Source organism: Natator depressus, chromosome 1, assembly GCF_965152275.1.
Source record: "Natator depressus isolate rNatDep1 chromosome 1, rNatDep2.hap1, whole genome shotgun sequence".
NCBI classification, from domain to species: Eukaryota; Metazoa; Chordata; order Testudines; family Cheloniidae; genus Natator; species Natator depressus.
This window is the reverse complement of record NC_134234.1, coordinates 116,332,190-116,360,147: the sequence shown is the minus strand read 5'-3', so window position 1 is coordinate 116,360,147 and position 27,958 is coordinate 116,332,190. Positions and strand designations below refer to the sequence as shown.

The window sequence follows — 27,958 nt, the reverse complement described above, 5'->3', positions numbered from 1 at the left end:
GACTCCCAGATCTCTTTCTTGAGTGGTAACAGCGAATTTAAATCCCATCATTTAATAAGTATAGTTAGGATTATGTTTTCCAACGTGCATGACTTACCATTTATCAACGTTGAATTTCCCCATCTGCCATTTTCTTGACCAGTCATCCAGTTTTGTGAGATCCCTTTGCAACTCTTCCCAGTCAGCTTTGGATGTAACTATTATGAGTAATTTTGTATCGTCTGCAAACTTTGCCACCTCACCATTAACCCCTTTTTCTAGATCATTTATTAATATGTTGAAAAGCACTGGTCCCAGTTCAGATCCTTAGGGGACCCTGCTATTTACCTCTCTCCATTCTGAAAACTGACCATTTATTCCTACCCTTTGTTTCCTGTCTTTTAACCAGTTACTGATCCATGAGAGGACCTTCCCTCATATCCCAAAACTCCTTACTTTGCTTAAGAGCCTTTGGTGAGAATCTTGTCAAAAGCTTTCTGAAAGTCCAATTACACTATATCAATTGAATTATCCTTTTGCTGACCCCCTCAAAGAATTCTAATAGATTGGTGAGGCATGATTTCCCTTTACAAAAGCAGTGTTGACTCTTCCCCAACAAATCGTGTTCAACTGTGTGTCTGACAACAGTAGTAAAAACCAATGCAAAGAATTAATTTAGCTTCTCTGCAACAGCCTTGTCTTCCTTAATTATTCCTTTAGCATCCAGTGGCCCCACTAACTGATTGGCAGTCTTCCTGCTTCTGATGTCGTTAAAAAAAATTTGGTGTAAGTTTTGCCTCTTTTGCTAGTTTGCTCTTCAAATGCTTTTTTGACCTGCCTAATTCTATTTTTTGCACTAGACTTATCAGAATTTATGCTCCTTTTTATTTTCCTCACGAGGATCGGAATTCCAATTTTTAAAGGATGTCTTTTTGCCTCTAACCACCTCTTTTATTCTGTTGAGCCATGGTGGCATTTTTTTGGTCCTCTAATTATTTTTTTATTTGGGGTATACATTTAATCTGAGCCACTATCATGTCACTATTCCTTTTAATTTCAATTTAACTAGCTTCCTCATTTTTGTGTAGTTCCCCTTTTTCAAGTTAAATGCTACTGTGGCATTTTCCCCTCACACAAAGATGTTAAATTTAATTACATTATGGTCACTATTACCAAGCAGTTCAGCTATATTCACCTCTTAGACCAGATCCTGTGGGCCACTTAGGAATAAATCAAGAATTGCCTCTCCCCTTGTGGATTCCAGGACTAGCTTCTCCATGAATCAGTCATTAATGGTGTCTAGAAATTTTATCTCTGGATTCCGTCCTGAGGTGAAATACCCAGTCAATATGAGATTAATTGAAATCTCCCATTATTATTGGGTTTTCTTTGTTTGTAGTCTCTCTAATCTCCCTGACCATTTCACAATCACCATCACCACCCTGGTCAGGTAGTTGGTACCATATTCCTACTGCTATATTCTTCTTGTTCAAGCATGGAATTTCCATCCATAGAGATTCTTTGGTACAGTTTCACGCATTTCAGATTTTCATCTTATTTGACTCTGCTTTCGTTCACATATAGTACCACTCTCCCACCAGCATGACCTACTCTATCATTCCTATGTATTTTGTGTCCTCGTACTACTGTGTCCCATTGATTATCATCATTCCACCAAGTTTCTGTGATGCCTATTATATCATTATCCTCATTTAATATCAGGCACTCAAGTTCACCCATCTTAGTATTTAGACTTCTATCACTTGTATATAAGTACTTATAAAATTTGTCAATATTTAGCTGTCTGCCTTTGTGTGATGTAATTGAATGGGACTCTTTTTCATTTGATTGTTTTTCTTCAGCTCCTGCTTGTACTTTATCAACTTCTATCCACTCCTCTTTACTAGGACAGAGAGAATCCCTGTTAATAGATCTTCCCCTAAGGGAAGTATTTATCTGAACCATGTGCTCCTCTGTACCTGTTGACTGTCCCACCTGCTCTTAGTTTAAAAACTCCTCTACAACTTTTTTACTTTTACATGCCAGCAATCCTGTTCCGTTTTAGTTTAGATGGAGCCCATCCTTTCTGTATATGCTCCTCCCCTTCCAAAAGGATCTCCAGTTCCTAATAAACCTAAAACCTCCTCCCTAATACCATTGTCTCATCCATGCATTGAGACCCTGCAGTTCTGCTTGTCTAATTGTCCTGAACATGGAACTGGAAGCATTTCAGAGAATGCTACCATGGAGGTTCTGGACTTAAATCTTTTAAGTAACAGCCTAAATTTGGCCTCCAGGACCTCTCTCCTATCCCTCCCTATGTCACTGGTACATACATGTACCATGACCACCGGCTCCTCCCCAGCACTACGCATAAATCTATCTAGATGTCTTGAGAGATCCACAACCTTTGCACCCAGCAGGCAATTCACCATGGATTCTCCCAAGCATCACAAACCCAACTACCTATATTTCTAATAATCAAATCCCCCACTACTATCATCTGTCTGTTCCTAAAAAGTCACCTCCCTCAGAGGGGGATCCTCAGTGCAAGAGGATACCATGGCATCATCTGCGAGGATGTCCCAACTATGTGACTGTTTCTCTCCACTCCAGCTTGATGTTTTCCTTTCCGGAGACTTTCATCCTCCTCAACACCATAGAGGCTGTCAGACTGGGAGTGGGACCGCTCTACTGTGTCCCGGAAAGTCTTGTCTATGTACATCTCTGTCTCCCTTAGCTCCTCCAGCTCAGCAACTCTGGTGTCAAGAGATTTACTTGGTCTCTGATAGCCATGGGCTGCTTGCACTGAATGCACGCAAGGCAGGCAATCATTTATGCTGCATTCAGTGCAATCAACTGGTTAGCTCCCCCTCTGCTATTGAATCCATAGTATAGATTAATGCAATATTGATCTATACAACCAGAATTATCTTCTACTGTCTTGAAAAAATTAACTGTTACTTACAACAATACATCTTGTAAATCCATTTGGAGAAGGGTGGCAATTCAAGATCTTAAAGAGTTATTTGTTAAAGGCTTTCTAAAACTTCTATAACCTATACAAAAAATCTTAACCATTCCAGTCAAACAAGTGGTTCCCCTTTAAGTGGGGGGGAAAAAAAAAACAGCTGTCCTAGCAGGCTGAAGAAATCTGCATCGAGTAGAGTAATGATCAACCCGAGAGAGAGGTATTACCTATATGTTACTGAGAAAGGGACCTAAGCATTCTTTGAGATGAACATTGATTTGCATTTTAAAATGCAAAACTCATTTTCTTCATTACAAGAGCAATATTTAAGAGCATGAAGTATTCTCTTCACAAAACATTCTCTCTTTAGTGGTGTGTTCTTACCTTTCAAATAAAGAAAAAAAAAAAGAGTACCAAATCAACAGCAATTATGAAAATGAGGAAACGGTAGCAGCTAACCATAGCCAAAAATAACATGGAGAAAAAGACTCTCTGCAAGCTTCCCCAAACAAATGTAACAATGCACATCAATCCTGACCTACTGCCCTTCGCTCCAGTTTCGTATCTTCAAAATACACTAAAAATCATACAGTGGTTTTGAGGTACAGACAGGCATCCATAGGGTAGTGTTCTCCAGTGCATGGAGCACCTCCTCAAGGGGATACAAGGGAGAGCACACACGCATGCACCTTCAAAACGTGAAATGTGTGCAGCTGATGAAGCGACATCTACCAGAGTTTTCAGTAAGCCATAAACAACAAGTCTAATGTGTGAACTGCCTCACTAATTTCAATGAATACTAAATCTAACACCATTAGTGATATTTTAAATGTCAACATTGTTAACTATTTCACTGCTCAATCCGTGAAAAAAAAAAGGAGAGGAAATATATTATGAAGATCTACACCAGCATTTTCCAAAACAGGAGGAAGAATGAAGGACTAGCCAGGAGAGCACAGAAAGTGTATAAAAATGCATACATTAAAATTGGTAGGCTTTAAACACCACATAGCAGGGTTGCTATGATTTACAACTGGTTTATTTTTCTAAACGGGTGTTCAGCTTTGAAAAGCATGGGAAACACTGCATTAAGAATTAGTTTAAAGACTAGCAAATTCAAGTCTTCAGAGTGCACTATTCTTATGGGTCACCTAGCACTATGATACTTTAAAACATTTATTATTTAAAAACATTTCGTATTTTTTAAAATCATTTCTTTCATGAGATTTTATTGTTATAGAGGAGCTGGGAGACTTTTTTTTTTTTAAATAAACTGCAGGTAAAAATTAACTACTGATACACGTGTTGAAGACAGACCAGACCAAAAAGCCTCCTGCTGCAAGTGTCCTGCACAGGCTACTATCTGAAATGATAAATATGTGAATGGAATGACAACATTTTGTAACAGACAGAAAAATTGGAAGGCAGCAACAGCCAGATTTTTTGTTCTTGCTTAACAGAAGAAAACATTCCCTTATGTTATTAATACCTTGAAATATAACCAATAAGTATCTTAGTTGTTAAACAAGTCACAGCCGGTAGCCTTTACACACACACGAGGTTACTAATTTTGGTTACCTTCAGCTTCTTGGACATGCAGATACTGAGCATGCTCAGAATTTAGCTTTGGGGATTTTTTTTAATTGGTATGTAACTCACCAGCGGCTATGGCCCAGTAAACTTCTGATCCATTCAATAACTCACCACATGCTATGGCAGAGTAAACTGGTGATCCTGGAACTTGAAGTAAAATTCGAAATGGAGCAACACGTGCATTAGAATCTAGCACTGCATCCAGGGCACCCACCAAACGACCTGAACACACACAGAAAAGGAGAATGACATGTTTTAACAACAGCAGCACCAACTCTCACTGAGACTAGTTTATCACTATTAGACCTATTCATGTTTAAGACCCTCAGATTAAGCACAGAACAAAATTATAACAAAGCTCTCCAATATTGGCTTGTAAAATGGAGAGGTGTTCAAATGCACCAGGGACTAGAGGACCAGGAAGACCAAGTTTTTATGCTTCTAGTTGGTTTATTATGCCATATATACATAAGACTAACAGAAGCTTTGAAACTTAAGCTATGGTTAAGAAAAGGAGTACTTGTGGCACCAGTTTATTTGAGCATAAGCTTTCGTGAGCTACAGCTGACTTCATCAGATGCATACTGTGGAAAGTGTAGAAGATCTTTTTATATACACACAAAGCATGAAAAAATACCTCCTCCCACCCCACTCTCCTGCTGGTAATAGCTTATCTAAAGTGACCACTCTCCTTACAATGTGTATGATAATCAAGGTGGGCCATTTCCAGCACAAATCCAGGGTTTAACAAGAACGTCTGGGGGGGGGAGGGGGTAGGAAAAAACAAGGGGAAATAGGTTACCTTCCATAATGACTTAGCCACTCCCAGTCTCTATTCAAACCTAAGTTAATTGTATCCAATTTGCAAATGAATTCCAATTCAACAGTTTCTCGTTGGAGTCTGGATATGAAAGTTGCTATATTACAACAAAAAAACTTCAAATCCAGACTCCAGCGAGAAACTGTTGAATTGGAATTCATTTGCAAATTGGATACAATTAACTTAGGCTTGAATAGAGACTGGGAGTGGCTAAGTCATTATGGAAGGTAACCTATTTCCCCTTGTTTTTTCCTACCCCCTCCCCCTCCTCAGACGTTCTTGTTAAACCCTGGATTTGTGCTGGAAATGGCCCACCTTGATTATCATGCACATTGTAAGGAGAGTGGCCACTTTAGATAAGCTATTACCAGCAGGAGAGTGGGGTGGGAGGAGGTATTTTTTCATGCTTGTGTGTATATAAAAAGATCTTCTACACTTTCCACAGTATGCATCCGATGAAGTGAGCTGTAGCTCACGAAAGCTTATGCTCAAATAAATTGGTTCGTCTCTAAGGTGCCACAAGTACACCTTTTCTTTTTGCGAATACAGACTAACATGGCTGTTACTCTGAAACCTGTCATTAAGCTATGGTTAGAATACATAAACATGTATTATTTAGAACAGACTCAAATGCATTGTGTCTCAGAGTCTATTCCATAATAATTGGCTCCTGAGTAAAACAAGTCTTAGCATATTATTGCCAGCTGTTTGAACTGGAGTCATGAATTGGCAGGTGAAAATATAAACACAAAGAAAGTACCAAACCGTCACCAACTATGACAGGAAAAACAATCAGGAAAAAAAAAATCAAAATTCCTCCAACTACAAAAGATGAGCACTTAAAATGTGCATTCCCCTGTTGCCTCATAAAAAGTTCTAATTCTGTAAGATGGTCTTAAAATTCTGTATTTTGCCAACAACAATAATACAATTAGAAGCACCCTATGAGTCTGCATCCAGTCACCAGAGGAAGCTGTAGGGCAACGGCATAGCACAGTCTAGCCTGCAAGTTTCAAAATATTGAAGACCAGGTGATTAACAAAGGAAGAAACAGCCCAGACTAATTTTTTCATCCTGATAATAAACTTATGAGTTGGGATTTTTAAAAGCGTTTAGTTTAGGCCTCACCTAGGCCCCATTTAAGTCACTGGCAAAAGTTAGACCAAGCACTTCTGAAAATCCTGATAAAAGGTCAGACTTGTAAAATATGATTATTTTTAGAGAATACAAGAAATGCACCCATATAATGAAGCCATGTCAGTACATGAAAAATGAAGGGCACTTATCTTGTTTCTCAGTTTGTGCAAATTAAATTCCCTTTTCTGTCCCTGAATGATTGATCACAGCAGCCAATTCCTCTTTTCACTCTGTACTTCTGCTTACCAGTTCCATAATGTTCACTAAGTTTCCAATAAAGGAAAATAATAAATATCACTCACTCCCCAGACTGGCTAGGTTAGCCACAGTTTAAATATTATAAAAACAAAATACTGAGAAGCCAAAACTAAGATGAATCCTTTTAATATATTATATTTTAAAAAAAGATCTTTGCCAGGTTCATTCACAAACTCCAATGATGAGTCATTGGAATATATAGCTGAAGTCTCCCTCTTCAGTTAGTTTTGTATTTTCATAATTAATATCATACATTAGGAGCCTGACTGAACTTCCATTAGTGTCTATGGAAAGACTCTCATACACTTATGTGGGATTTAGATTAGGCCCCAATCTATTTTCAATTTGGATAGGATGGAAGGTGCTTTCTAGTTTTACAAGTAAGAATGTTGTCTAGATTTCTGATCTCACATATCTGCTGCTGATTCCAGGGCAGTAAAACAAAGGTGCACCAGTGATGCAGAATAAGCAATTTATGCACGTTTCACACCTGTATTTTGATTATTTTCTTCAAGAGAGAAAAATATTAAGTATTTAGTGCAGGCTAAAACAATTTCCTCATTTGACATAAAAGCATAACAATAATCTTTCTGAGGTAGCCTCATTACTATACTTTAGCACGTCTATTTTTGAGGTGCTACAGCAATGGCATAGGTTGAAATTTAACTGAACAAGCTCCAAAAATAGATCTTTCAATAATTAAATCAGTGAATGCTATAAAAACTATGCAAGTTAGCCAAAACTTGTACATGAACCTGGTGAAGATGGAGTACAAAGTTTAAAATTAAAGAAAGGACGAAAGCTACTTAAATTATTCAAATGGTGCTGCTTTCCAAGTGTTTTTTCCTATCATATAAACTCTGAACTCCGCTTAATACTTGTAACATACAACAACTGCACAGTGCTTCCTGCTGAATGAACCAATAAAAGCATGCAAACAAAAGAACTTTCTAAAGGGACACAATTTGAATTTTAAAATCAACTTTTTCTTCAGATTTTTTTTTTTATGTTTCTGATAGAGCACCCTTTAAAACAGTCCTTATATTATTTTTCCTACATATTATACAGACACACACACACCACTCCCCGTTGATGTTTAAGGGTCTTCTTAACCATGAAGAAACTGATTGACTTTTACAGGGAAAAGCAAATCTTACTGTCCATACAAGCCTATCAAATAAAACAAACTAGAAAAAAAAAGAAAAACATGTTTTACTAACTTTATTCTAGTAATCATAGGTCTTTCTTGATACCATGTATGGAACAAAAATTTCAGAAGTAAATATGATTTTCAAGTTCATTGCATTCTTTTAAACAATAATACTACCAAGCTCTCTATTTCAATTTTTCAGCTTCAAACAATGCAAAACCATTTCAGGAGGGAAAAATAAAGCCACCGAGAATAAAATGCATTTGATTTTTTACTGCACTACAGAAAGCTGCAGCCACAGGTTTTCTAGTAAGACTTCAGAGTCCAGAAAGAGATCATCTCATGAACATCACAAGTCTTTTCATGATTTTATCACGATTACAAAGAATGTTGAAATGCTAGGGGAAGCTCCGAGTCCAATGTGGACATCAGACAAGGCTGGGGGAAGAGGAGGGAAGAAAATTGCTTTTCTGCTCTAAAATCAGTTTGTGCTCAATAACAAACACTTTCCCTGGACATGGGATTTCAAAGCAAGTGTTTAACTTGTATTCTTATGGAAACAAACAGCTCTCTAAAACAAAATTTGCACTCTTACTGTGGATCATGGATTTTAACTACAATTTTTGTTTAGTTACATTTCAGAGGTCTATCTTTATGCACATTTAACACAACCCAAATAGTGCAAATCAAACACTGTAAAGTTACACCTTATATGGAAAGTACAACTAAATCAGAATTACAATAAAAGTTTCTACCCTGAAATCCATTTTAGAGAGTTCACATTATTTTATGCATACCAGTTCAATCAATAAATGAATCCAAGGACAAGCTAGCAGGAGACTGAAGCACTATTTTCAGATCCGGTGACAGACAGGCAGGGTCTTTGCTTTACCAAGATCATAGTGTAATCTAATCAGCCTGGAAGCAGCACGCTACACAGCTGTATGATTAGGCCTTCTTATTCACGCTAATTCCAACCCTGTGTGTAACACAGCTGTGCACCCATTTGTTTTTTGTTTTGTTTTGTCTGGGGAGAAAATTAAAGAGATACCTTTCTGGTTATCAAATAAACTTGCAGAAGTAGGATCCACCATCTGAGCTTAATCTGTATTTACCTGAAACCTCAAAGAGAAGACGATATCACAAATTGCAATGTATGACTCTGTGCTTTGAGTACCACAACATACAGCTACAGTCTAGAAAAGGACCAATTACAGTAAAGCCACCTGAAAAACACCGATTTCTATTTAAAACGTATTTATTCAAACTCTCAGGAATGCAGATTTCTCTAAATTGGTGTGAATTATCCATATGATATTTGAAGAATTCCACTAAACTTTGAGAGACTGGATGTTAGAAAATTAAAGCTGGACTCAAAATTAGACACTTTGAAATCTGGGTTTGTGAAAAATATTGATTCTTTCCATCTGTCAATTCAAGATTTTGGGGAAGTAGCCTAAGATGTAATTAATTAAGACAGGTCAGGTAGCACCTGATCCAAAGATCCCCCTTTACAGAACAAAAGGCTCTCTCTGCCCATCGGCACTGCACCTAACAAGTCTTTAGGTAAAACTAAGGTAAAGTTTTCAAAAGTGCTTATGTCCCCATTTACAAAAGTGGCCTGGGCAGATAGGATCCTAAGAGTTTTTTGAAAGTCAACAGGACTAGGAGCCTAAAAGCTCAAGCCACTTTTGAAAAAGTCACTTAGGGTGTTTCTACACTACGACTAGAAAGTGGGATTGCAGCAAGTGTAGGCATACCCAAGCTAGTTTTGATTGAGTTAGCTCACTAAGGCCTTGTCTGCAGTACCGCGGTAAGTTGACCTAAGTTACACTTCTCCAGCTATGTGAATAGCGTAACTGGAGTCAACGTAGCCCAGGTCGACTTACTGCAGTGTCTACACCGCTCTGCGTCAATGGGAGATGCTCTCCCGTCAACTTACCTTACCAGAGTACTGGAGAGCGTTCTGCAGTTGATTTAGCAAGTCTTCACTAGACCTGCTAAATTGACCCCTGCTGCATTGATCACCGCAGCGTTGATCCTGGTAAGCGTAGACATGGCCTAAAAAATAGCAGTGTAACCACATCAGCATGGACTAACCCATAGGTGCTGGATCTAGGGGTGCTGCCACACCCCCTGGCTTAAAGTTTCCATCATATACAGGGTTTACAGTTTGGTTTAATGGCTGTCAGCACCCCCACTATACACACTGTTCCAGCGCCCCTGGACTAGCCACTCAGTACAATCCTCTCTAGGACGCTGGATATACACCTGGGCAGCTAACTCAGGCTGCTGCAGCTACACTGCTCTTTCTATCGAGATAGCTCGATTACAGTTAGCTCAGGTATGCCTACACATGCTGTAATTACTCCTCCTGATTGCTGTGTCGTCATACCCCTCAGGCGCTTTTGAACATTTTAACTAGTCTAGCAGCAGATTCTAGATTCAAGAGTTTACAAGAAGAGAGGCCCAAGCTTGCTGTAAAATTCTAGCTCTCCTGTCACATTACTTTGCCCCGATATATCAATACTCAATAGCTCATTAAGCATTTTAGTACCATGTGCCATCCCTGCCTCTCATATCCTCTCTCATCCAGAAGCTTATAAGCATAATCAAAACAGGAATATGGGAGCAAAACGAGTGGTCAGGTAAAAACAAAATGCTTTTACACAAAAGAGTAATAAATACACTGAATTGAAACAGGGTGCTTCCATCTGTTGCAACATGGAGTGAGGTTCCAATTCAGGATGACAGCTAATGGTTGTGAGAAACACTTTCTGCTCTACATCCCAGACGACAGATATGAGACTTTGGGCAAGAAGTAATCCATGGGGGGAAAAAAAAATCACACCAAGAAAATACAGAAGTTATGTCTTATCTAAAACTTTTAGAAATAAAAATGGACAATGACATAACTTCTGAATGGAATTAAGTATTATTCACCCCTAGTTCCCTCAAACAATATATCTGAGTATTTTTGTTGCAAAGTAACATCTGAACAGCTCAATGCACTTTGCAAACAGCAAATTAGAAAGTTACAATACCCTGTGAGGTTGGCAGCTACCTGTATGCTACAGATGGGCAAAGTGGTTAAGCAACTTTCCTGTTATCACAGAAGAGCTCAGCAGAGCCAGGAAGAAAACCCAAACCTTCCAACTCAGAGACCCCAATTTTTCCCTTATGCTCTGGCTGTTTTACAGGTAGCTTAAGTGGCCTCTCCCTGAGGATTCAACCTGCAAAAGGGGAATCCCTGGATGGGGTAGAGCTATAACAACTGCCCTGTTCTGTTGATTCCCTCTGAAGCATCTGGTACCGGCCAGTGTCAGAAGACAGGATCCTGGGCCAGATGGACCATTGGTCTGACCCAGTATGGCCATTCTTATTTTCTTACCAGCTCTACACCACCCTTCTGAACCTCTTAGCACAAGTGAGGCACATGGATGGAAACTGCCGAGTTCAACTGCTGTGTTCCAGCTATCAGAACATTCCACTGGGCTCACAGACAGACATAACTAACTGGAGCTGTCTAAGGCTGGTCCAACTCCAGGACAGGTAGCAGCATAAAGGCAACTTAAAGCACCTTTGCATCCCCCTACTGCTGATCTGCACTGAGCTAATTTCTGATGTAGCTCAGTATCTGGCCCTCATCCTTGTGGGTTAAATATAGGCAAAGATCTCTGTTCTGGTGAACAGGTGTTTGGTATAGCAGGCTAGGGAACATCAAAACAAGGAAAACTTAGCACCAAAATTGGCATCAAGTTCTTCCTAGAACCAGTACAACATGACACTCTGATTTTGCTTGCAGCAGTTCTAAATGTTTTAGTCATGCAGCAGTGATGTTTAACAGATTCCTGCTTTCACTCACATTTCACTGAGGAACTTCTGCTTTATAGCTCTGTAATATCAGGAAAATTTTTGGTTACACAGACAGCTAAAGACTAGCAGATAAATTCTATCCTAGTTTACATCTCATACAAACATATGTTGATTTCACCGAGATTGCACAGGGTACAGATAGGGCAGGTTTCAAGCCAACAGGACACACACACAGTGGTGTATTTCTTACTAGCTTTCTCAATTCAACTCAGAGTTTATACCGATAGCAAGGAAAGGTATTTAAAGGGGGGGAAAAGATAAATTAATAGTACACTAACCCTGCTGTAACAAAAAACAAAACAAAAAATTCCTTGGTGACGATGCTGGTTTTACCACATTTGAAAAAAGCTCACGCAGCTAGATTTCAGTACTAAGGGCCTGATGTGGCAAACGTTTATGCGTGTGTAATACATTACACAAGAGTAATCCCACTGAAGTCAGTGGGATTACTTTCATGTGTGTTTGCAGGATCAGGCCCTTCAACGCCTAGGCAACAAGTCAGTGCCTTAAATTACTTTTTCACCATGTAAAAGTGAACTGAAATTACAATTGTTTGTGTTACTTCTTAAACTGAGTGTCCAGCATCATGTTCTTTGTGAAGTTGGAAGTTATCATATCCCAGCCAGCTAAGTTTTTACTTTTAATGGTATTATTTCACAAGTTTTCTTCAATGTTTTCTGTGGGTTGATATTACTCTGAGGTTTAGCTACCCATTTGTTTCATATGCTAATATCCCTGGAAATTCAAGATACGATCATGGGGTCTGCTGTCATAGGAGTGCTGTAGGAGAGTGAAAAAGACGTGATATAGGAAGGGGGAGGAGGAAGGAGCAGAAGTATGCACATGCTTCCCCACTTCCTAAAAACCCACAGCGTACTTCTCCTAATGTGTTATGAAAGAACAAATATTTATCATGACCCCCTCTTCTCCTCAGGCCATTTTTCCAAGTATGCTTTTATCCACATATTTCTTGCAGAGGGTTGTCACATTTATTTAACAGGAGTCAACATGACTGCAGCCTAAGATATACTAAGATAAGGTTGCTATCCATGTTGGTTCTAAAGTCCACAGAGCTAAAGGCTCTGTCACACTACAAGTCTAGAAAAACTGTTTCCAGCCTAAAATTAATGTACCTAATAAATATGTGGGACATATATGCTGCCTTTTGATAGTCCCCTAAATCATCACAATATAAATTCTGTTGAATACTGTCCAAAAAGAATCTCTCACACATTTTGTTGGTGCCATATAATGCCCCCACAAAGTTATTAGGAGCACTATAGTATTACATAATTCTAGTAACCACAAAAAATCCTTTAGAAATTACCCATCTTGTTGTTCTGCACAGTGTGTCCACTACGACACAACAGAAACAAAAACACATTCCCTCTATATTTATTCCAATCTCATTTTAGCTAGTTAGTGATTTTCAGTGTTAAAGGGGCTGATGTTCACACTTTAAACAGATACAATCCATGCTGGTAAGCTAAATATTAGACCTGAAACTTCTGTTTTGATTTGCAGGTGCATTCATGGCTTTCAAGGCATTTAAAAACACACATCACTGTAGTATGTGTGTGTATGCATAATGCGCTGCTCCTCCACTCTGTTTGCTAGTTCCATTTTGCTTTGTAACCTGCGAGCTCATAAGATTAGAGCAGGCAGAGCAAATAGATAATGCCACATGCACACATCAAAAATACAAAATGTTTGTTGGTTTGGCCCAGCTGAGAAACTGGGCCTTCATATTACAGCCTTTGTTGAGGACTGAGACTTATTTATGCATGTGATTCCATGCTTTAAGTTATTTGCAGCCCAAATTCATTTGTGGAGACGTCACCTTCTTTGGGGAAAATTTAAGAAAAACACGTTTTTAAGAGAGACCTTTTAAGATGTTACAGTTAAAGAACAATATAAGAGGGAGGGAGAGAAATAGGATATCTGATTTCCAGTTGTGGACAAGGCTACAAAAACATTTTGATTAAAGCCTAAAGGCAGGTCTCCACTTAAAGAGCTGTAGCTGCGCTGCTGTAACACTTCAGTTAAGATGCTACTACGCCAACAGGAGAGCTTCTCCCAGCGGCAGAGTTAATCCACCTCCATGAGAGGCAGTAGCTATGGTGATGGGAGAAGCCCTCCCATTGACACAGCTCAGTCTACATCGGGGGTTAGGTCGATGTAACTGCATCGCTCTGGGGTGTGAAAAATCCACACCCTTGAGCGACGTAGTTATACTGATGTAAGTTTGTAGGGTAAACCTGACCTAAGTTATTGAATAGCCTATTGGTTAGAAAGAATCGTTTTCTCCTATGAGGGGGAGTAGTGATGATAACTGTAACACCTGTTCTATGGAAGGTATTCCATACCCCTAATAATTTTTGTGGTCCTTCTTTGTACTTTTTCCACTTCTAATATATTTTGTTTGAGATGGGGAGACCAGAACTACACACAGCATTCAAGATGTGGCCGTACCATGGATTTCTATAGTAGCATTATATTTTCTGTCTTTATTATCTATCCCTTTACTAATGGTTGCTAACATTCTGGTAGCCTTTTTGACTGCTCCTGCATATCGAGCAGATGTTTTCAGATAAATTTGCATGACTCCAAGATCACTTTCTTGAGTGGTAACAGCTAATTTAAACATTTTGCCTGTATAGTTGGGATTATGTTTTCCAGTGTGCATTATCTTGTATTTATCAACACTGAATTTCATCTGTCTTTTTCTTGACCAGTCATCCAGTTTTGAGAGATCCCTCTGTAACTTTTTGCAGTAAATTTTGGTTTTAACTATTTTGAATAATTGTGTATCATCAGCAAACTTTGCAACCTCACGGTTTACCCCTTTTTTCCAGATCATATTGACTATGTTGAACAACAATCGTCCCAAGTTTCTGTGATACCCATATCAATATCATCTTCATCTAATACCAGGCACGAAATTTCACTCTTCTTATATTTAGATATCTTGCATTTGTGTACAAGCACTTATAAAATTTGTCAATTTTATTTAGTTGTCTGCCTTCATGTGATGTAACTGAACGGGACTCTTTCATTTGACTGTTTCTCTTTGGCTCCTACCTGTACTTTATCAACTTCTATCCTCTTTACTAGGATATACAGAATCCCTGTTAATAGATCCTCCCATTAGGCATGTGTCCGTCTGAACCACATGCTCTTCCGCACCTGTCAGCTTTCCCCCAGCCCTTAGTTTAAAAACTCCCCCATGACTTTAATTAAATACATCAGCAATCTCGTTCTATTTTGGTATAAGTGGAGCACATCCTTCCTCTAGAAGCTTCTCCTTTCCCAATAGGTTCCCCAGTTCCTAATAAACTTAAATCCCTCCTATTAACACTATAGTCTCATCCACATATCGATTCCCAATTTGAGTCCAAGACTTTGGTTGTGACCTGTGAAGCCCTAACTGACTTAGAACCTCCCTTCTTGAGACCTCTCCCTGAGCCATACTGCAACAGCTGCTATCAATGGGGACATTTAATGTGGAGTCCCTCAGCATAAGAAGCTGTTAACAGAATGATGTTTTCCAGGACGGGACCTCAACTTTGCGGCCTACTCACTCCCTTGGTCTGAAATAGCTTGAATCTTGGAGTATGCTGAACGCCTCATTATTTGCCCAGGGGGAGGAACAGGCATGGTAAGAGCCAATGTTTGCGAGGGATGGGGATATTGTTTGGACTGGACTTTATCATAGTTGATTATTTTTGGCTTGAAGATGCACAGCAGCTGCTGGCTTTAGTTTTGCTTATACTATATTTTTTGTTTCTCGAAAAGGAATCAGACTCTAGCATGGACACTTTTTTATTTTAAATCAAAATGCAGTAAATAATTTGGCAACTGGAAATAAAGAAGGGAGCCAGCACCCTGTGACCAGCCAGCTCTCTCTGCAATACCAGCAGGTGCTCTGTGGGTCACAATTTGAGAACAGGTGCTTTGCAGGATGGCATTTTTTTTAAATGCACCCTAATATCTTATTCACTTTAACAAATGCTATGAATTGATCAAAACCTATTTTCTACAGCTTCTGAGGCCAGGTCTACACTACAGGCCTATATCGGTGTAACTACGTTGCTCAAGGGTGTGAAAAATCCACAACCCTAAGCGACATAGTTATACTTACCTAGCCCACCTTGTAGACCAGAGGTCTCAAAGTCCCGGCCCGCAGCCCATATGCGGCCCGAGAACCTCCCCACTGCTGCCCGCAGAGGAGAGGCGCATACAACCACGCTGCCGGCAATGTCTGTGGCAGGCACCGCCCCTGCAGCTCCCACTGGCTGAGGGAGAGAGACAGAGATACCCGGCGAGTCAGCCATGGAGGCAGCATCATTAGTTCCCGGGAAGAATCAGCCATGGAGGCAGCGTCACTTTTTCCCCACAATGAATATAAATAAATCAAAATACTGAACACAACTATCTGATGCACACCTTGCTGCAATCCTGAAGTTTTCAACAGCTCAGTCACTGAGCCAAATATCAACAAACTGTCAGAACTGAAGCGTTGCCAGGTGTCTGGCAAACACAAAAACTCTCTGGCAGGCGAAGAATTGTATAAAGTTGTATGACAGTTTGATTATTTCTAAGAAATTCGAAATAAAAAAATATAAACATTTTCTTTTCTGGACACCCTCTTCAGTGACATTATTGGCCCGCTGGGAGAATTTGACGACTGGCACTGGCCCTACGGTAAATTGAGTTTGAGACCCCTGTTGTAGACAGCACTTCATCAACAGGAGAGCTGTTCCCGTTGACATAGCTACTGCCTCTCAGGAAGGTGAATTAACTACACTGACAGGAGAAACTTCCCCATCAGCATAGGAGCATCCTCACTTAAGTGCTACAGCAGCGCAGCTGTGCCGCGCTGATGCAGGGTTTTAAGTGTAGACCTGCCCTAAGTTTACTTTCCTAAAGGAACATACAGATTCAGAGACTACCAGTATATAAGAAATACTGATTATTTTTACCAGTGTTGCTTTACACTTAGAATTAAATGTCACCTTCAATGATACTGCCAAATTCCCTAATGCATTTCCACTCTTTTGCAGCTTCTCACAATCCTCCATGATTTTTTACCCAGTAAAACCATTTATAACTGAAAAATTTCATCAGTGTATAGTCTGCTTCCTCCTACACTGGGATGCAACTCTCTATGAGCTTCTCTCCTAGCTGAAAAAAAAAATGAGGAGTCCTTGTGACACCTTAGAGACTAACAAATTTATTTGGGCATAAGATTTCATGGGCTAGAATCCACTTCATCGGATGCCTGAAGTAAAAGATACAGGAACAGGTACAAAACATGAAAGGATGTGGGTTGCTTTACCAAGTGTTATGTCAGTCTAATGAGATAAATCAATTAACAGCAGGATACCAAGGGAGGAGAAATAACTTTTGAAGTGGTAAGAGAGTGGCACTTGGGGCGGGGGCAGCATGTGGAGACCCCTGGCTGCCCCTATGCATAGGAGCCAGAGTGGGGACACGCTGCTGCTTCCGGGAGCCACGGCATGTGCGGAGCGGGGCAAGCCCCCAGTCCCACTCTCCGGCAGCAGCTCCAGGGCCGGAGTAAAAGGTCTCACGGGCCGAATGCGACCCATAGTTTGCCTACCCCTGACCTAAGGAGACCACAGATTCTTTACAGAGACTACAGAAAGATACCAGCACATATCTTAGTTAAGTTCAAGTTCAACCAGCTCCCACCTTTTCCAGAGCAACAATGTAAGTGATCTACTACAAAAGGATTTCTTCAGTTATATGTATATAGAACCCCAGAATCAGCCAGTGCTACTGAATTACATCTTGATAAAAGTTAATTTGTGGATAATTTCATCCTGAAACACATGCTTTCTAAAACGCATTTCAGATTTCCTGCCTATGTCCCTGATCCAGCAAAGCACTTAATCATGTGAGTAGTCCCACTGAAGTCAAGGGAACTACTCACATGTTCAGGGTTAAGCATTCGGTTAAGCACTTTGCTGTGTCAGGTCCCTTGCGAGTCTACACAAAGTGGGTGATCAACAGATTAAGAGATCTCCCCTCACCTTCTCTTGTATGAAAGTGGGCCAGTTTTCCACATCACCTGCAAACCCAACTTGTATCAGTGAACTTTGCTAGTATGCAGATTAAGTGACTGTACAGGTTATATGTTTCTCATATGTACACACCTGTTCAAAGTTCAATACAAATACACTGATGACAGAAACAGACATTAAAGACTAGTACTTTCATACGACTACCCTATAGTTCAATTCTTTGGGAATGAAATAAGAATATATCGAAACAAAATATTTTCTTCTGCTGTGCTGTCTGTGTTAGGTTTATTTGTACTTTCTGGATAGATTAACCTGGAAAGAACGGAGAAATGGTTTGGAAAGAAGAGTGAGTAAATAAAGAATGGACCCCAAAACAGTTGTTCAAGCACAGGCGCAGTGAAAACACCACATACTATCATGGTGGCTTACATGCCTTTGTGCACACTAAAATGTATTAAGCGACATCTGATGCCGCCTTTAAAAAACAAACCAAAAGAAAAAGAAAAACAACCTCCATGATTTATCAAAGTTAGGCCTGTGAACTGCTGTATAATTTTAAAGTCAAAGATGGCTCTGCTTATAATAGTACTTTGCATTTTTATTCAATCTTTCATCTGGAAGCATACTGCCTATCGAGCCTTGCGAGGTAAGCACTCATTTTTCACTAAGTTATTGATGGAGCCAGAAACAAAACCCAGAACTCCTGACTCATAGACATCTGCTCTAAAAAATAAGTAGTATAATCTCGTCCCATGTGGGTGACATTTCTTTAATCTATTTTTAGAGTCTATTTAAAAGTCCTAGAAATTTCAAGCCATTTCTCCCATCACTGAACTAACTAGTTTTAAATATTTACACTGAAAGTTTCACACTGGTTTTAACTATTTTGTTTCACTTTGTTTCCCATCATCGTTCTCATTTTTGACTGTTCCAAGTAAAGGAGAATTGTAACATTTCACTTATGTTCATCATAAAGTGCACTTAATTTTTTTCTATTAATTTTTTCCATTTGTAAGATGCACCTAACCTCTAGGCCAGGGGTGGCCAACCTGAGCCTGAGAAGGAGCCAGAATTTACCAATGTACATTGCCAAAGAGCCACAGTAATAAGTCAGCAACCCCCCCCATCAGCTCCCCCACCCTGCTCCCAGCACCTCCCACCCACCGGCAGCCCTGCCAATCAGCGCCTCCCGCTCCCTCCCAGCACCTCCCGATCAGCTGTTTCCTGGCATGCAGGAGGCTCCAGTGGGGAGGGGGAGGAGTGAGGGCACGGCAGGCTCAGGGGAGGGGTGGGGTGGGCGCAGGGCCTGTGGCAGAGCCAGGGGTTGAGCAGTGAGCAACCCCCGGGCACATTGGAAACTTGGCGCCTGTAGCTCCAGCCCTGAAGTTGGTGCCTATACAAGGAGCCGCATATTAACTTCTGAAGAGCCGCATGTGGCTCCGAAGCCACAGGTTGGCCACCCCTGCTCTAGGCTCTTCTACAATACAAACAAAAGCTGATTAAAGAAATGTGTCTAATTTTCTTAAGATGGGGGAAATTAAGAGGATAGAAAGAGAAAGAGTGTTTTCAGTTAATCAGCCAAAACAGATTTAGGCTAACCTTACATAAAAAGACTGTATGCACTGCAGATTTAGCTTCTGTATTCAGTCAACAGGATGCACCAGGAACTTAGCTAGACAACAAACATCAATTTTTTATTTTAAACTTGCAGATGTCTGCCATGGAAAGCTCAGGAGCAGAGACTTCACATTTGTGATTTCAGCCACATGATCCACCTGGACCTAAAACTAACAGCTGTAGAAGATATTTTTAGATCTAGAAATTAATCTCTCTCATCCCAGCAATCAAGGAATGAAGAGTGGGCTATGTGTTCCACACAAAGAGGAAGGGGAAATAATAATATAAACCCTAGGAGTTAAATCTTGATCCCATCCCCTCGACTTCAGCTGGGCCAGGGTTTCATGAAAGGTACACAATTGTAACTTGACATCTTGGTCTACTGAATGAGAATTAAGCATTCGTGGTGACAAACAGTGAATGCCTACACAGCCAGGACAGACACCGACTCCAAATAAAATGGAGATGACAGAAGACAATGCCACATACTGACAAGAATCATAGAACAATTCTACCTTTGGTATATCAAATAAACATAGTAGCCTTTAAAAGTGTCTATTATGGACCAAAAAAAGATTGTGAGATTTAAAGAGCTCAACTTTCTTTAAATTACAATCCATCATAAGAAATTTGAATTAAAAAAAATTAAGATATAGAATACAATCTTCTCTCTACAGAAGTCAGACTCATTGAAGAGCAGCATTCCTTCATCTTTTTGCTTGCTGCTGTCTTTCTCCATCCCCGATATGATGTATCATCATATTCTTTATGTTTTGGTCCAATCTGGATTGTAAACGTCTCAGAGCAAGGACTTTGGACCAAATTCTGTTCAGTTACTCTAGAGTTAACCTGGTATAACTCATTGATCCCAGTGAATTTACTCCAGATTTACACAGTTGTAACTTAGGGCAGAATATGATCCATTGTCTTCATATTTTCTTCTAAAAGTACCATGCACAACTAAGGAGCTAAAAATAAACATTTTGTACAGTTAAATGAAGTAAAAATGCAAATGTAGGTTGGAAGCTATTTAATGGAAATATGAAGTTGCAAATGCACTACTAAATCTAATTTTTCACCATGTATATTTGATAGGATGACAGAAATCCTATGAACACTAAGAAAGTACATGCAGGTAACTGCCACCAAATCATTTTCTTGGCCCTACTCAATCAATTTTAGTCCTGAATATGTGATGCTCCACTTGTTTCATTAGTTAATCATGTCCTAGCCACAGATGTAGAAAGAGATCACTCATGGTGATTTTCCTCAGATCTAGCTTTGATATTACTGACTGCAAGGTTTTTGGTGATTTGTTTGTGCAGTTCCCAGCAAAGAAGCTAGAATCAATCCTGAGCAACTCTGCCCCATTCATTTTCAGAAATCCCAAAGGATAGCTCTGGGCAATTGCTCTTCTGCAGCCATCTGTATTATCACTGCTGCTTTTCGTGTGTATATGAAGCAGCAGATAGGCCACCAGCACATTAACCACCATAAAGGCTAGACCTGCTTAAAGTAGAATTGGACAACATGGTCACTAAAATGCTTGTGGACAGTGTGTACTAACGCTGCATTTGTGCTAGCTCAAAGAAGTGAAATTTTAAGACAAATGCTAATATACCCCTTTTGTTTCAATCACTAACCTGGGTAGTTACACTAGTACAGTTGATGTTGAACTTATCAAGTTTCAAGAGAGTTGGTCAGAGTCAAAGAACTCTGAAGAATCAATCCTTTATTTAAAAAAAGGAAATATGGATAATCGGCACTTAATATATTGCAACACATGCACAAAGGAAATTTAAACCACCATAATTTTGTGTGTTTTTCACTCAACACTTGTATAAGAACGGTATGGAACTTTTTTTTTTGGCTCACTCTTCTCACTAGTATCTCTCTCCTTTCATTCCAGGTTAATCCACCTATTCTAAAAACTTCTGTTTTTCTACACTGTCCATTAGGATGGAGTCTATGCACCAACTTAGTATTTTTGGTTATCTTTCAGAAGATCAAAGACCAATTCCCTCTCCTTGTCATCTAGATTATTTAAACTGCCAACATTCATGGGAGACAAGGGCAACACTCCCTACAAGGCAATAACTCAAATTCTTACAGCAGGGTGCCCAGAACTGCACGCATTATTTCTTAGGGAGTTTAACAAGTACTTTATGAAGCAGGACACGCTTTTGTTTTGTACTGAAGCAGGGGGACAATAGGATTCTGTTTGCCTTCCGACTGCAGCTGAACAAACAGCCCGCGGTTTTTCAGTGCCTTGCCCAAAACAATCCTCAACATCTTTTTCTCACCTTAAAGGGAAGGATTTTCCAGGAGCCCGGAAGGAGCATCTTGCCAAGTAACTTATCCAGCTGTCAGAACAAACCTCCCCAGCACCGGTGACTCTGGGAGGGGCCACCCCCATGGCTGCAGGCAGGCCCTGGGGCCCCCGGCGACTAGAACCCGCCGCAGCTGGACCCCCCGGCAGTGCCCCGCTCCGCAGCCACAGACACCCCCCGGCCGGCTGGAGGGGGCGGCCCTGTCTCCGCGCTAAACACAGCACCAGCTTCCCTCAGAGCCCGCCGGGGCACGGAACAAAGAGCCTGCTCCGGACTCCCCCGGGCAGCAGCTGCCGCTCCGCTGCCCCCCTGGCGGGCAGGTCCCTGCGGCCCCGACCGGAACCAGCTGATTCCTGAGCCCGGGGCCGCCGCCCGCCGCAGTGCCAGGCACGGGGAGAAGAAGGTGGGGGGCGCTCCCCCTTCGCTTCCCCTCCCCAGCCCGGCGGGGCCCGCGGAGAAAGCGGCTCCAGGGGGCAATGGCCCGGCGGGCCCCACCTGGGCGGCTCCCACCCCAGCCCTGGCCCCGGCCGGGCGGTACCGGTGAAGCGGCCCCCGCCGTCCCCGTGTCCGCGCCGCCGCTGCAGGACGAAGTAGCCGCTGCTCTTCTGGGTGACCCAGAGCTTGAGCGCGTTCTTCAGCAGCACCTCCTCGGGACGCAGCCACATCGTGCCGCCACCGCCGCCTCTCTCCGGCCCGCCTGCCCGCTCGCTCGCTCGCCTAGCGGCCCGGCCGCGGGGGAGGAGCCTGGACGCGGAGCCGCCGCCGCCGCCGCTCCCTCCCCGGGGACACCGCGGCCGGGATTCGCGCTGCGGCGCCAGGAGACTCCCCCTCGCTTCCCCGCCTAGCCCGGCCCCGCAGCGCCTCCCCCACCCGGGACCCCGCATTTCAGGCTCTCCGTGCCGGGCTGGGAGAGAGGAAAGCCCGGACACCCCCTTGCGGGGAGGAGAAAGACCCTGCCGGGAAGGGGCAGCGCCTCCCCACCGCTGTCCTGAGAGGCACTGATTCCTCTCAGCCCTCCTCCCCGCAGACTCTCCCCAGGGCCGCACTAGGCATAAGCAGACTAAGCAATTGTTTTGGGGCCTGAGAAACTCAGGTGCCCCCTATTAATTATTGGGGGGGATATTCTTGCTTAAGGCCCCCAGTGGGCTAGCACCGGTACTGATTCTCCCTTTCCCTTACATCTTACTGAGAGTGAAATCAGTATCGCCTCCACACTCATCCAGGGATCCACCCTGTGCCTGCTGAAGGCAGGGGCTGCTGGTTGCTCCTCCACCCATCCCAACTCCCAGAAATCAGGGTTCTCCTATTCTCCCTCAGAGAGATGGGCGTGTGCACACTTAAGTATTAGAACTGGGGGTGCTGCTGCACCCTCTGGCTTGAAATGGTTTCCATCATGTACAGGGTTTACAGTTTGGTTCAATGGCTCTCAGCAACCCCCCTCTACAAATTGTTTCAGCACCCCTGCCTGCACATTCCAGGACAGGTCTCTCTTTTTTGCCCCTCCAAGAAGGCAAGGTCTTATTATATGTTAAATACTGTACTACTGCTCTCTAGGGAGATATGATCAGAAGCTCACACAGCCATCTCTGGGCATCAACATTCCTCAATGTGCCAGGGAATTAGCATACCATATCTGTCACCATCCTCTGACACTAACACACAGTGCACTGCACATTTTTGGCATATATTTACATCAGTTCAGATATAAGCTATCTGCAAGTTCCTTCCCATTTTAAAGTCACTCTGTAACAACAAGATTGCTTGCTAGGTTACATATACTGTAAATACATCCAATAGCTAAATAATGTTCATGCTATATATCCATTTGAGCCTAGTCATTTTTATATTCACAAGTCATAAGAAGGTGGGGAGGGGAGAGCAAAGGGATTCCAAATGTTTTCTGGATCACAACTGTGCAGACCTACTTGCTTAGGGCCTAAGCGTGCAAACTCTTAAGTACCTGCTTAACTTTTAAATCAGTGGAACTATTCACATGTATAAATGTTTGCAGAATCAACATCTTAATTATCACTTAATCCTCTAAACTATGAGAAATGTCAGGGACTGACTGAACATGACCTAAATGGCTTAGGGCTAGGTTTGTGTCTCAGCACTCTCACACATTATTTATTATTTGTATTCCTGTAATGCCTAGGAGACCCAAGTCAAGGATTAGGGCCCCATTGTGCAAGGTGCTATACAAGCAGGTCAAAAAGTTGCCCCAAATACCTTACAATCTAACTCTCTTCTGCTTTTGTGAAATCCACCTGGCATCAGAAGTTCAAACAAACAAACAAACAAGCCCCAAAACAGTAACTTGCTGGGCCCTTCAGCAGAGGAAACTCCAAACCTTGGAGTCTATAGACAAACAAAAGATGAGGCAGATCTTCACTAGTTTTTGTTCAGAAAATGGAGTGGGATAGGGATGCATACCCCACTGTCATTTTAAATAGTTTTGAAGAAGGGATTTTGAAAACCAAGGACTACTACTGTAAATCCTGCCTGGTATTATTTTATACTGGTAATACTGATGACCACTGAAATATGAATGTTTAATTCAGGGGTTCTCAAACCTATTGCACCGCAACCCCCTTCTGACAACAAAAATTACTACAGAACCCCAGGAGGGGAGACTGAAACCTGAGCCTGCCCAAGCAAGCCCCACTGCCCTGGGGGAGGAGGCAAAGGCAAAGCCCCACCTCCCCAGGCCAGGGGGCCAAAGCTGAAGCCCAAGGCCTTCAGGCCCAGGCAGGGGGCCTGTAACCTGAGCCCTGCCACCCAGGGCTGAAGCCTTCAGGCTTGGGCTTTGGCCCCTGGCCACAGCAAGTCTAAGTCAGCCCTGGTGACCCCATTAAAAACAGAGTCACCACCCACTTTGGGGTCCCAACCCACAGTTTGAAAACCGCTGGTCTAATTCAATGTCCAGAGTTCTCTCTCTTGGTCAGATTCTGATCACAAATACTAGTAAATATGAAGTAATTCCATTATAACCACTGGAATAACTGAGGTCAGAATCTCACTCCTTCTCTAGACTCTGACACTCAGTCACTATGGACCAAATCACATACTGCTAAATTGGGCAAAGTGCCTATTAGTAGAGAATTTTGATTAATAAACAAAGGATTTGGCCCTCTGCTTGCAATACACAAGATGTTTTATGTATTCTGAATATTCTAACATGCGCAGCCAGGTGTGTGGCGCAGCCAGTGGTAACTGGCATTTGGAATACCTGAAGGTGACTCTTTTGATTGCTTTTTAGGTACCAATTAAATAGTTGATTAGGCCAAACACTGTAAGCTGACTATAGTTTGTTCAACTTTGTTTTCCCTCACAGTGTGTGCGTGGTCTACACAAGTACCAGAATTTTGTTTTCATACTAGAGAATGGCAAGCAGAAGGAAAAGTGAATGTACTACGCAGCTGAAATATTAAAAAGAACAGATGAGGGATGGAGGAACAATAATGTCTTTTAAAATATTAATTATTGAATGAGAAGAGGTTATTTAAAATGCTCAGTCAGAACATGGGTATTCTAGAGTATGATTTGACGTAGTAGTGAGCAGGATGGTGTTTTTTCCCCTTCATAAAACAGTTTGGAAGAGAAGTCAGGTTTTTTTTAAAATTAAATAACTGCTGAGTGGCTAGATTTGTGCATGTTTATTCCTTCTTTTGTTCTGATTTGACACTTATTGCTATTTTGTTTTTACACTCAACTTTGACTTCACTGAAAATTGGTTTGAAAAGTACTTAAAAAGACGACTGACTGAGTTGTTAGTCTTTAAAATGAGATTTCTGTCCACTGAGGAAAACTTTTCCTAGGACTAGAAAGAGAGCAAGGCTAGAGTACAATAAACTTCCTTCTATTTTAGTATCACATGTCATGCACACATGCCATTATTGATTATTCCTTGAGACTTGCCTCTGGTTGAGCCTAATCAACAGTACTTCTTCCAAGGCTAAGGCTTTTTAATCACATTAAAGTTGGTTAAAAATCATATCATCAAAAGACATGCAGTTTGCTGTTTTTCAGGCATATAGAATCAGTGGAAGGAAACTAACACAAAATGCCATTTATAAATGGCTGTGGAGGATCAGACAACTGAAAACTAATCAAAGACCTGAAGAAGAGTTCATTCTAAGCTTGAAAGTTTGTCCTTTCACTAACAAAAGTTGGTCCAGTAAGAGATTACCTCACCTACCTTGTCTCAAGGATAATATAGTAAAACAAAGGGCTATGGTGATACATAGTGTAATAAATATTCCAGATAAATTGAAAATAGCCTGGTTCTTTTTCAAGGCGGAAGAACAAAATTTTCTAGGAGCAGAATTGCATGTTGAGTGCACTGACATCTGAGTAAGGCTAAATAATGGTTGCAAGAAGAAAAATACAATTTTACCACAACTTTCAATCCAAAGCACTCAAGAAACAAAATACAGCCACCTCTGGCAATCAGCAGACTATAGTCAGCAACTAATGCAAGGTGATACTAGAGGGATTCCACCACCACCCCACTTATTTACTGGTTATTTCCAGCAATCAAGATTTTAATAATTTAAGAATCTTTCTTAGGAATCTCATCTACAGTCTTGCATTGGTGATATGTACAGGTAAACAAAAAGGGGAAAATGGTGATCCATCCATAGTACCTGCCTGAGGTCTCTGAAGATATAAACTTTGCAGGTGTTCTCTCATAAATTCTGTAGAAGAACAGGACAAGTCAAGCCAGGAAGCACTTTATTTGGAAGGAACAGACTGTAAGAAAATAAGTTTTCTGGGTTCCTTCCATCCATAATATGCCTTCTGAAAATAGCTATAGGTTATTTATGATCACTGATATCACTTCTAGATTTAAATATCAACAAATAGCACAAGATATTGATTTTGCAGTTTAGACGACATGAGAGCATCTAGGGTTAGCAAAAAGCTTCATGGAAAATTTCAAAAAGGAGTGGCCCTGAATATGCTTGGGATGTGGCATTTTGAGGCAGTAGAGGGAAGCAGTATGTCATGTAGTCAGAGTAAGTGTGATCTTCTATTCCTGACTTGCTTTGGTACATCTACTCAGCAAAAAAAACACCCTGCGGCAGCAAGTCTCAGAGCCAGGGTCAATTGACCCGGAATCGCATGGTTCATTCCGCAGGGCTGTAGGTAGCAGTGTATATGTTTAGGCCCAGGCTGGAGCCCAGGCTAAGAGATCCTCCCCCCTTGCTGGGTTTCAGAGCCCAGGCTGCAGCCCAACCTACTCTTTTTAGCCCCACAGCAACATGGGTCCTAGTCACCGACCCAGGCTCTGCTTCCATTGAGACTATGCTGCAAGGGACCCTCCACTCTGGCCATACCAGCTCCTGGGAATCTGCAAAAGAAGTGAATAAACCTTGGTCTGTATTAAGTTATTATTGCAACATACATGGGTTTGGAGGGACCAGAATGGAGGTGAAGCAAATAATGCAAGAAAGGGATATGAGACCCACTTCCAGGCTGAAGAGGATTGGATCACATGTGGATGATCCTTCCATGAGTGGATCTCAGTGGAAGTGCCCAGGAGTCTGAAGTATGTGTCCATTGTCTACTCCTGTCCACTGCGCATGCGCAGAATTTATGTCCTCTGCAGATTTCTTTGCTTCCTGGAGAAAAATGACTTTCTGACAGGGAAGCAAAGGGAAGCCACAAAAGCAGTCATACAACCCTCCACAGTAGTGTGTTTCAGGTGCCCAGGGCAGCCGGCAGAGAGGTAAATCACTGTGGGGACGGGGGCAGGACTGGGGAAGACCTGACTGGTGGCTCCTACCCTGCGCCTGAATCAGCTGGTAGTCTGGGCTCAGCTGGGGAAGAGGGGACTTCCTCTTCCCCTGCACGGCATCCAGGCCCGGGTGAGACCCATCCCCAGATTTCTCCCCCAGCTGCAGGAAGCTCTACAAACTCTCCTCCCCAACTCTGCTTCCTGTGCCCATTGTTCCTCAGCTGCAGGAGGAGGGATCCCTGTACAGGGAGCTGCTCCCCCATCCACCCAACCCCCATGCAGTGACCCCCTCATACCTCACTAAGCCTCACCCCCTGCACTCAGAACCCCCCCCATGAGCCCAACTCCCCCTGCATCACCCCAATGAGCCACCCGCACTCGGATCCCCACCGAGCCCACCACCTGCCCCACCAGCTGCACCTCGTTCCCCACCCCACTGATCT

At 41.8% G+C, this 27,958-nt stretch overlaps 1 protein-coding gene across 4 annotated transcripts in view; it reads right to left on the bottom strand.

The window, feature by feature from the left end:
- The window catches only part of TBC1D8 (TBC1 domain family member 8), a 78,156-nt gene extending 51,121 nt beyond the window's left edge, over nt 1-27,035 (bottom strand). The window contains exons 1-2 of one of the 4 annotated variants that reach the window (XM_074964879.1): nt 27,019-27,035; nt 4,655-4,765 (exon numbers count right to left, since the gene is read on the bottom strand). Coding sequence is in view for 3 of the 4 variants with exons in the window: in XM_074964860.1 (XP_074820961.1) it covers nt 4,610-4,765; nt 22,314-22,440 (283 nt within the window). In the remaining variant the exon portion in view is untranslated. Of the gene's footprint in view, nt 1-97; nt 478-4,609; nt 4,766-22,313; nt 22,498-27,018 lie in introns of those variants that run through there. The other 3 variants (XM_074964860.1, XM_074964865.1, XM_074964872.1) reach the window with 3 other exon arrangements.
- Nucleotides 27,036-27,958: the final 923 nt, after the last annotated feature.